The sequence below is a fragment of the Belonocnema kinseyi genome, chromosome 1, assembly GCF_010883055.1.
Source record: "Belonocnema kinseyi isolate 2016_QV_RU_SX_M_011 chromosome 1, B_treatae_v1, whole genome shotgun sequence".
Lineage (NCBI taxonomy): Eukaryota > Metazoa > Arthropoda > Insecta > Hymenoptera > Cynipidae > Belonocnema > Belonocnema kinseyi.
In genome coordinates this window covers 32,083,566-32,094,809 of record NC_046657.1, presented here as the reverse complement: position 1 = coordinate 32,094,809, position 11,244 = coordinate 32,083,566, and the positions used below count along the sequence as shown (strand labels likewise).

Below are 11,244 nucleotides of genomic sequence, written 5' to 3'. Positions count from 1 at the left end.
AAAAATGTAACTTTATTGATTAATCGTTAACTCTTTTGTTTGAAAATTAATTTGTTTTGTTGGAAAATTAACTTTGTTGTTTAAAAATTTATTTTTTTGTTTAAAAATTAACTTTTTTGTTTAGAAATTAACTTTTTGTTTGAAAATGAAGTTTTTTGTTTTAAAATGAACTTTATTGAATGAAAATTACAGTATTTGTTCGAAAATTAAAATTTTTGTTGAAAATTAACATTTGTTTGAAAATTAACTTTCTTTAACTGAAAATCCACTTTTTTATTTGGAAATTAATTTTTTTCAGCAAATGAACTTTGTGGCTTAAAAACTGAACTTATTTGGTTAATAGTCTATTCACCTCTTTTGGTTGCAAATAAACTTTTTTTCTTGAAAATTAACTTATTTGTTTGAAAAATAACTTTTTTATTTGCAAAATTAACTTTATTGACTTTTTTGTTTGAAAATTAACTTTTTTGGTTTAAAAATTAACTTTTTGTTTGAAAATGAACTTTTTTATTTAAAAATGAACTTTATTGATTCAGAATTACATTATTTGCTTGAAAATTAAAATTTTGTTTAAAAACTAACTTTTTTTGTTAAAAATTTAACGTTTTTGCTAGAAAATACTCTTTTTTGATGAAAAAGTAACTTTATTGATTAAGAGTTAACTTTTTTGTTTGAAAATTAACTTTTTTTGTTCAAGAGTTAATTTTTTGTTTAAAAATGAATTTTGTTGTTTAAAAATGAATTTTATTGATTAAAAATTAATTTGTTTGAAATTTAATTAATTTGTTTAAAAATTAACATTTTTTGTTAGAAAATTAATCTTTTTGTTTTAAAAATAACATTTTTTCGAAATAAATAAATACATTTTTTGTTTAAAAATTTAACTGTTGTCGAAAAAAATGTATTTTTTACTTAAAACTTCAACTACTATTTTGTTAAATTTATATTTTTTGATAGAAAATTTAACTTTTTGGACGAAAATTCAATTAGTCTCATTAAAGATTGATAATTTTGATTAAAATTCGTATTTTTGGTTTAAAATTCAACTAAAGTGTTAAAATATATTTGGAACATTATCTTTCTGGTCGAAAAGTCGCTTTTTTAGTTTAAAAATGTCAATATTTCATTTAAAAATGAATATTTTTAGTGAAAAATGTATATTTTTTGGTTAAAATTTAACTATTCCAGTTGAAGGATCATAACTTAAGTTAAAAATGTATTATTTTTGTGAAAAATTTAGTATTTAATTGAAAATATAACTATTCAATTTATGGTTAAAAACTGGTTGGTGTTATTTCTAGATTCAAATATTTGGTTGAAATTTTGTCTTTTTTAGTTGAAAATGCGTCTTTTTTTGAAAAAATTAGTTTTCTTGGTTAAAAATTCATATTTTTGGGCCAAAATGCAATTATAATCTAGTTAAAGATTCATAATTTTAATTGAAAATTAATCTTTTTTGTTTAAAATTCGTTTTTTCCTTGGGTTGATATTATTTTTATTGCGAATTTTAATTATTACAGTTTTAACTTTATCCATTTTGTTGAAAACTTGTTTTCTTTTTTGTTAAAAATTAATTTTTCAACTGAAAATTTAAACATTCTAGTTGAAAATTATATAATTTGAATTAAAAATCCGTCTCTTTGGTTAAAAAATTATCTTTTTTGTTGAAAATAAGTTTTTTTTTAAAGAAATTAATTTTCTTGGTTGAAAATTCATGTTTTTGGTCCAAAATGCAATTAATCTAGTTAAATGTTAATAATTTTAATTGAAAATTTATCTTTTTTGTTTATAATTAATTTTTCCCTTGGCACAAAATTATTTTTTATCGCGACTTTTAATTATTACAGTTTCAATTTTATCCATTTTGTAGAAAAATTGTTTATTTTTTTTGTTAAAAATTAATTTTTTAACTAAAAATTTAAACATTTCAGTCGAACATTCTATCATTTGAATTAAAAATTCTTCTCTTTGGTTGAAAAATTATCTTTTTTGTTGAAAATTCGTTTTTTTTTTTTAAGAAAATATTCTTCTTGAATGAAAATTCATCTTTTCGGTCGAATCTGCAATTACTCTAGTTAAAGATTGATAATTTTAATTGAAAATTGATCTTTTTGCTTTAAAATTAATTTTTTCTTGGGTTGCAAATTATTTTTTTTTTGCCAATTTAATTATTTGAAATTTTAACTATTCGTCTTTTTTGGAAGAAATTAATGTTTTGGTTGAAAATTCAACTTTTTGGTCGAGAATGCAATAACTCTAATTAAAGATTCATAATTTTAATTAAAAGTCGTCTTTTTTGTTCAAAATTCAACTATAGTGTTAAATTCGTTTTTTTTTTGTAGAAATTAATCTTCTTGGTTGGAAAATTATCTTTCTTTTTGAAAAGTTATCTTTTTGGTTTAAAAATTTAACTATTTCATTTAAAAATGCATTATTTTAGTTTAAAATTTATCTGTTTGAAAAATTTAGTTTTTGAACTAAAAATTTAACTATTCCATTTATGGTTAAAAACGGGGTTGTTTTAGTTCTAAATTCAACTATTTGGTTTAAAATTTGTCTTTTTTAGAAGAAATTAATTTTCTTTGTTGAAAATTCATATTTTTGGTTCAAAATGCAATTAATCTAGTTAAGGATTCATAATTTTAATGGAAAATTCATCTTTTTTGTTTAAAATTAATTTTTTCCTTGGCTGAAAATTATTTTTTATTGCGAATTTTAATTATTACAGTTTTAACTTTGTCCATTTTGTTGAAAATTAATTTTTTTAACTGAAAGTTTAAACATTCTAGTTGAATATTCTATAATTTGAATTAAAAATTCGTCTCTTTGGTTTAAAAATTATGTTTTTTATTACATTTTTTTTTTTTTGAAGAAAATAAGTTTTTTGGATGAAAATTCACCTTTTCAGTCCAAAATGCAATTAATCTAGTTAAATATTGATAATTTTAATTGAAAATTCATCTTTTCGCCAATTTAATTATTTGAAACTTTAACTATTCGTCTTTTTTGGAAGAAATTAATTTCCTTGTAAAAAATTCAACTTTTTGTTCGAAAATGCAATTACTCTAATTAAAGATTCATAATTTCAATTAAAATTCATCCTTTTGGTTTAAAATTCAATTATATAGTGTTAAAATATGTTTTTGAAAATTATATATATACTTTTTTAATTATTTTTTTTGTAACTGAGAATGTAACTTGTGGTTTTTTTTGTTAAAAATTAATTTTTTTAACCTAAAATTTAAACAGTTTAGTTGAATATCCTATCATTTTAATTAAAAATTCATCTCTTTGGTTGAAAAAATATCTTTTTTAGTTCAAAATTCGTCTGTTTTGGAGGAAATTAATTTTCTTGGCTAATAATTCTTCTTTTAGGTTTAAAATTCGATTTTTCCTTGAATAAAAATTATTTCGAATAGTATATTCTATCATTTTATATAAAAATGTATCTCTTTGGTTAAACATTAATTTTATTAATTTTATTTTTTTTTGAAATTTGTTTTTTTTTTTTGTAAAAATTAATCTTCTTGGTTGGAAAATTATCTTTCTGATTGAAAATTCATCTTTTTGATTTCAAAATTTAACTATTTCATTTAAAAATGAATAATTTCAGTTAAAAATTTATATTTTTGATTAAAATTCAACTATTCCCGCTGAAGATTCATAATTTAAGTTAAAAATTTATTATTTTGGTGAAAAATTAATTTTTTAAACTGAAAATTGAACTATTCCACTTTTGTTTAATAACTTATTGGTCTTAGTTCTAAATTCAACTATTTGGTTGAAAAATCGTCTTTTTTTGTTAGAAAATTAATCTTTTTTATTGGAAATTTAACTATTTGGCTAAAAATTCATTCATCTTGTTTAAAATTCAATATTTTTATTTAAAATTTCCGAATTTGTAGTGGTATAATTTTTAGTGGCTTTCTAAATAAAACTGATTAATTGAATTCCTAAAAACGGAAGAAAAATAAATATGTATAACAAACACGCGAAGCTCCCTACATAATTCCGAGTCGATTGTTAAAAAAAAAGAAGAATATGAAAAATTATACCTACAAAAACAGAAATTGTCAGGAAATTTTTTTCCAGAATTTTAATTTTTAATGTTTTTTTCGATTTCTTTAATTTTTATTAAAAAAATAGGCGAGAAGACTCACCCTAATATCGAACGAAGAACGCTTGAAAATTTTAGAAGAAGTTTCCGGATACAGGGAATTCAAAGAGCAAGAAAATCTCATAAATAAGCAAGAAACTGTTCAGAATAAGTTAATTGATATTATCGCAGGAGCTCTTGATAATTTTGGTAAATCTTTACACAAAAAGGGACGAAAAAAAAATTTAATTTTGAAATTGTCAATTATTTTATCTATTTTTTTTGTTGCTCTAGATGGCAAGCTCGATTTTTTGAAAGTTGATGTTTCCGAATTACAAGAATTCGAGCGATTAAAAAAAGAATCTGGCACTATTGAGAGAATTGTTTTGAATCGAAAACTTCAAAAAATCGAGAAGAATTTGAGAGATTGGGAGGAAAAGGGAAAGAAGAACCGAGGAAAAAGAAATAACTGGATGGATGATTTTCTCGAGAAGCAAGAAAGAGAAGGAGAACTTTTAACTGAAATTAATACGCTAAATGGTTTTGTGAAGAAGTTGGAAAAAGAGAAAAAGGATCTCATGTAAGTTTATACTTTTTTAAAATCTTCTTTTTCGCCTATTTTCAAGAAACTTCCACATTTTCTCTTTTTTTCGTTTGAATTTTTTTTTTATACAATTTTTTTTCGTATAAAATTGTACTTTTTGGTTGAAAATTCATCTATTTTCTAGAAAATTTGTCTGTTTTTGTTGAATTCAAATGTTCTTTATTTTAAATAAAAATATTTGTTTTTTTTTTCAAATATCAACTTTTATATTTTTCGGTTTGAATGCATCTTTTTTTCGTTGAAAATTAATCTGCTTTGGTTGAGTATTCATCATTTTAGTTGCAAATTCAACTATTTTATTAAAAATGGTTATTTTTTGGGTTGAACTTTTTTTTTCTGTTATTGAAAACTAAAAATGTTACTATTCCATTTTAATAGAAAAAATTGTTTTGAATTTGATTGTTTGATTGAATTTATTTACTGAATTTTTTATTTTTTATTTAGTTAAAAATTGTTTGCTCAAAATTTTACTGTTTTGTTAAAATCATATTTTTTTATAAAAAATTCGACTGGTTTCATAAAACCTCATCTTTTTTCGTAGTCTGTTTTGGTTGGGAATTAATTGTCTTTTTTGTTTGAAAATAAAGTTTTTTGTTTTAAAAATTATGTTTTTAATTTGAAAATTAAATTTTTTTTGGAATTAACCTTTGTGTTTAAAATCTAGCTTGTATGTAAAAATAAAATTTTTTGTTTTGAAAATTAAGTTTTTTATTGAAAGTTAACTTTTTGGTTTGAAAATTAAATTTGGTGTTTGAAAATGAACTTTTTTGTATAAAAATTAAGTTTTTGTTAAATTTAAAATTAACTTTTTGTTTGAAAATTAAATTTTTGCTTGACAATTAACTTGATTATTTCAAAATTCAACTGCTTGGTGAAAAATAAATTCTTTTGGTTAAATTCTAATTATCAACTATTTGGTTAAAAATTTAATATTTTGTTGATTATTTCATTTTTTCAAAATTTAACTGTTTTGTTACATTTATCTTTTTTGATCGAAAATTCAATTTTTTTCTTGAAAATTCATCTTTTTTCGTAGTCTTTTTTTTCTTTTTCTTAGAAATTCACCTGGCTTGGTTGAAAATTAATTTTTTTATTTGAAAATTAACATTTTTGTTTAAAATCTAACCTTCTTGTTTGTAAATTAACTTTTTTAATTCAAAATTCAATTGTGTTCGAAAAAATGTGTTTTATTTTTACTTAAAAAATTGACAACTTGGTTAAAAATAAACTGTTTTAGACTGAATTTGAAAAATCAACTATTTGATAAAAAAATTTAATATTTTGTTGATTATTTAATTTTTTGTTTAAAATTGAACCATTTTGCTAAATTTATCTTTTTTTTAATCAAAAATTCAATATTATTCTTGAAAAGTCATATTTTTTCGTAATCTTTTTTTTTCTTAAAAATTCATCTAGCGTGTTTAAGAATATCCTTTTTTATTTAAAAATTAACTTAGATTAACTTTGCTTGAAAAATAACTTTTTCGTATGAAAACTAACTTTTTTATTTAAAAATTACCTTTTTTGGTTTAAAGTTTAATTTTTTTAAAATTTTAAAACTAAAAAATTAAGGATTTCAGCATTTTTGTTTTTAGATTGAAAATTCATCTATTCGGGTGTAAAAGTCAACAGTTTTATAAAACAATGTATTTTTAGCTTGAAAAAGTTTCTGTTAAAAATTCGTCTTCTTTGAATGAAGATTCAATTTTTTAGGTAGAAAAATAATTTTTATGTTTAAAAATTAACTTTTATGTTTTAAAAATTAACATTTTTGTTTCAAATCTAACTTTTTTGTTTGAAAATTAAGTGTTTTGCTTACAAAAATAAATTTTTAGATTTAAAGTTAACTTTCTTGTTTGAAAATAAACTTTTTGTTTAAAAATTAACTTTATTATTTCAAAATTCAACTGTGTTTTTTTAACTTGAAAATTCAATTACTTGGTCAAAAAATTAACTTTTTTATTTAAAAATTAACTTTTTGTTTAAAAATTACCTTTTTTGGTTTGAAAATTAACATTTTTCTTTCACATCTAACTTTTTTGTTTGAAAACTAAGTTTTTTGCTTGCAAATTAACTTTTTAAATTGAAAGTTAACTTTTTTATTTGAAAATTAACTTGTTTTGTTAAAAAATTAGCTTTTTTGCTTGAAAATTAAATTTTTTGTTTGAAAATTAACTTTTTTGATTTCAAAATTCAACTGTGTTCTAAAAAATGTGTTGTTTTTTTACTCAAAAATTCAATTACTTAGTTAAAAATGAACTGTTTTAGATTGAGTTTGAATAATCAACTATTTAATAAATTTTTTCATATTTTGTTGATTGTTTATTTTTTTGTTTCAAATTGAACTATTTTCTTAAATTCATCTTTTTTTATTGAAAATTCAATATTATTCTTGAAAATTCATATTTTTTAGTAATCGTTTTTTTTTGTTCTTAAAAATTCACCTGTCTTGCTTAACCTTTTTTATTTGAAAATTAAATTTGTTTAACTTTTCTTGAAAAATAACTTTTTTATTTAAAAATTAACTTTTTGTTTAAAAATTACTTTTTTGATTTGAAAATCAACTTTTTTGATTTTCAAACTGGAAAAATTAACTTTTTTGTTTGAAAATTAACTTTATTGTTTCAAAATTCAAATGTTTCTTTTGAATTGAAAATTCAATTACTTGGTTAAAAATAAACTCTTTTTGAATAAATTTCAATGATCAACTATTTAGTTAAAAATGTTGATATTTTCTTGATTATTTCATTTTTGTTTTCTTTCAAAATTTAACTGTTTTATTAAATTCATCTTTTTTCATCGAAAATTAAATTTTTTGTCTTGAAAATTCATCTGGCTTGGTTGAAAATTAATTTTTTTATTTAAAGATTAAGTTTGCCTGAAAATTAACTTTTTTATTTAAAAATGAACTTTTTTTGCTTAGATATTGCCTTTTTGGGTTTGATAATTCACTTTTTTTTAATTTTAAAACTGAAAAAATTGAGGATTCAAGTATTTTGGTTTTTAGATTGAAAATTCATCTATTCGGATTTAAAAGTCAACAGTTTTCTCAAACAATAATTTTTTTAGCTTGAAAACGTTTTTGTTGAAATTTCGTCTTCTTGGATTGAAGATTCATTTTTTTTTTTTATAGAAACATACATTTTTTGTTTGAAAATGAACTTTTTCGTTTAAAAATTATCTATTTTGTTTTGAAAATTAACTTTTTTGTTTAAAAATTCAACTATCTTTTTAAAAAAAGTCGTCTTTTTGACTTCAGAATTTAACTTGTTTTTTAAAAATGCGCCTTCTTAGATTGAATATTCATCTATTTTGGTAGAAAATTAATAATTCGGTTGAAAATTCAATTATTTTCTTCAAAATGCAATATATTTGGACGTGAAATCTTGGAAATTTAAAGAGTTTCATATTAAATTCGATATTTAAATTAATTTTCTTTAAAAGAGTGTATTCCCATAATATTTCCCTATTTCTGTAAAAAATTACTCTCTTCTCTTTTGAGCGCATTTTGAACTGTAGTCTGTTTTTTTTTTTAATTTCAAAATAACTTAGTTTTTAAAAATTTTAAATATAATCTAATTAATTTAATTTTTTATAAAAGTTTTCAAAAAGAATCTGCTGCAAATAAAGGAAGTGAATTGGAGGATCAGTGTGCATATTTTCAAAAAGAATTGGAAATAATTGAGAAACAAGAAAAAAAATCCGAAGCTGCTCATCTCAAAATGAATGAACACATACAAAAAATGAAAGATGAGCTCCTTTTTATTATGCCAACGGTAACTAAAATTAAATGAGCCCTAAAAACTTTAGTTTTTATAATTTAATTTATTTATTACTTATCATTTGTTTAAATTCATCATTCTTAATTTACATTTTTTTATTTTTCCTTTGCAGTACGAAAAAGAAGCCAAAGAACTGGAAAATTTAGAGAAAGAAATGGATTCGAAAGATAAAGAAGTCGCTGAAATTTATGCTAGAAAAGCAAGAGCTCGTCAATTTTCAAGCATGGTAAGAAAAGACAATCAAAAAATATTTATTTCTATTTTTTATCATCTTGATTATAAAATTTAGGTTGAAAAGGATAAGTGGATCGAAAACGAAGTCTCGAAACTTCAGAATGAAATCGAGGAATCGAAGTTTGAAGTTAAGAGACTTGATGAGAAGATTGAACAAATTGAGGAGAAAAAATCCAAGTTTCAGGAAGAAATTAAAAATCTTGATACACTTTTGGAAGCCCAGAAATCTGTAATGGAATCAGATAATAAAAAACTTGCGGATTTAAATGAAAAAATGGCGCTGTCTTCACAAAAATTATCAAATCTGTAAGGGATCTTTCATAAAAATTTAAGTTTTTTGGTAGAAAATTAATTCTTTTCTTTAAAAATTCATATTTTTTAATTGAAAATTCAACTCTTTGGTTGAGTATTTTTGAATTTTATTTAAAATTATCTTTTCTTCGTAGAAATTTAATCTTTTGGTTCAAAATTCATCGTTTTTTGTAGTAAATTAATCTTTTTGTTTAAAAATTCTTCTTTTTTACTTGAAAATTCGACTTTTTGATTAAAATTCATGAAATTGATAACAAAACTCGTTTTTTTTTGTAGTAAATTAATCTTTTAGTTTAAACATTCATATTTTTTCGATTAAAATTCAACTAGTTGGTTTCGAATTCTTCAATCCTGTTAGAAAATTTCTTTTTGGTAGAAAATGAATCTTTTTGTTTAAAAATTTACCTTTTTTAGTTGTAAATTCAATTTTTTGGTTGAGAATTCATGAATTTTATTGAAAATTTGTCTTTTTTCTATTAAATTAATCTTTTTTTTTTTAAATTCATATTTTTTACGTGAAAATTCAACGTTTTGGTTGAAAGTTCTTGAATTTTGTTAAAAGTAAACTTTATTTTTTTGGTAGAAAATTAATTTTTTTATTAAATTTATCTTTATTTGTTAAAACTTCAATCTCTTGGTTGAGAATTCTTCAAATTTAACGAAAAATCGTCTTTTTCGGTAGAAACTTAATTTTTTTGTTTAAAAATTCTTTTTTAGTTGAAAATCCAACTTTTTGGATGACATTTCTTCAATTTTATTGATAATTCTTTTTCTTTGTATAGAAAATTAATCTTTTTGTTTAAAAATTCGACTTCTTGAATTTTATTAAAAATTTGTTTTTTTTTCGATCGAAAATTAACCTTTTTAATCAATTTTTGTTTGTTAAAAATTTAACTTTAGATTTTAAAGTTGAACTTCCTTTTTAAAAAGAAAAATTTTGTTTCTTCATTAAAAATTCAAATTTTTGTTTGAAAATTATTGAATTTTATCGAAAATTCAAGTTTTTTGACAGTAACTTAAAGTTTCAAGTAAAGTAATCGTAAATTTTAAAATTCATATTTTTCAGTTGAAGAAATAACTTTTTGTTGGAAAATCTTGAATTATATTGAAATATCGTTTTTTTTTAATAAAAAAATAATCTTTTTGTTTAAAAATTAATATATTTGTTTTAATTCATCTTTTTTAGTTAAAACTTTAACTTTTTGGCTGAAAATTCCTAAAATTTAATGAAAAATCGTAATTTCGGTAATAACTTAATATTTTGTTTAAAAATTCTCTCTTTTATTTGAAATACAACTTCTTGATTTAGAATTCGAGCATTTTGTTCAGAGTTCATCTTTTTTTGTAGTAAATTAATCTTTTTTGTTTAAAAATTCTTCTTTTCTATTTGAAAACTCAACTTTATGTTTGAAAATTTTTCTTTTGTAGTTGAAAAAATAACTTTTTAGTTGAAAATTCTTCAATTTAAGTTAAAATTTACTTTTTTCGGTAGAAAATTATTCTTTTTTTTTTAAATCAATTCCTGTTTGTTAAAAATTTAACTAGATTTTAAAGTTGAAATACCTTTTTAAAAAGAAAAATTTTGTTTCTTCATTAAAAATTCAACTTTTTTTAGAATTATTGAATTTTATCGAAAATTCGTCTTTTTGGTAGTAACTTAAAGTTTAAAGTAAAGTAAACGTAAATTTTAAAATGCATATTTTTTAGTGGAAAAAATAACTTTTTGTTGATAAATCTTTAATTACATTGAAAATTCGTTTTTTTTTAAAATAGAAAATTAATCTTTTTGTTTAAAAGTTCTTTTTTTTTTTAAATGAAACTTCTTGAATTTTACTTAAAAAATTCGATTTTTTCGGTCGAAAATTAATCTTTTTGTTTGAAAATTCATCTTTTTAGTTAAAAATGTAACTAGATTTTAAAGTTGAACTACCTTTTTAAAAAACAAAATTTTCTTTCTTTAAAAATTCAACTTTTTGTTCTAGAATTCTTGAATTTTATCGAAAACTCGTATTTTTTGTTAGTAAATTATTCTTTTTGTTTAAAAATTATGTTCTAGTTAAAAATTTAACTTGTTGATCAATAAATCTTGAATTTTGTTCAAAAATTCATCTTTTTTAGTTAAAACTTCAACTTTTTGGTTGAGAATTCGTAAATTTTGTTCAAAGTTAATCTTTTTTTTGTAGTGAATTAATTTTTTTTTGTAAATTCTTCTTTTC

General features: G+C 20.2%; 1 protein-coding gene across 1 annotated transcript in view; it reads left to right on the top strand.

Annotated features, from left to right (window-relative positions):
* The window catches only part of LOC117177395 (structural maintenance of chromosomes protein 3-like), a 74,254-nt gene that overhangs the window by 15,884 nt on the left and 47,126 nt on the right, over positions 1 to 11,244 (top strand). Inside the window, exons 5-9 of the mRNA XM_033368053.1 lie at positions 4,147 to 4,306; positions 4,391 to 4,676; positions 8,302 to 8,476; positions 8,595 to 8,708; positions 8,772 to 9,022. Of these exons, the coding sequence (XP_033223944.1) occupies positions 4,147 to 4,306; positions 4,391 to 4,676; positions 8,302 to 8,476; positions 8,595 to 8,708; positions 8,772 to 9,022 (986 nt within the window). The remainder of the gene's footprint in view (positions 1 to 4,146; positions 4,307 to 4,390; positions 4,677 to 8,301; positions 8,477 to 8,594; positions 8,709 to 8,771; positions 9,023 to 11,244) is intronic.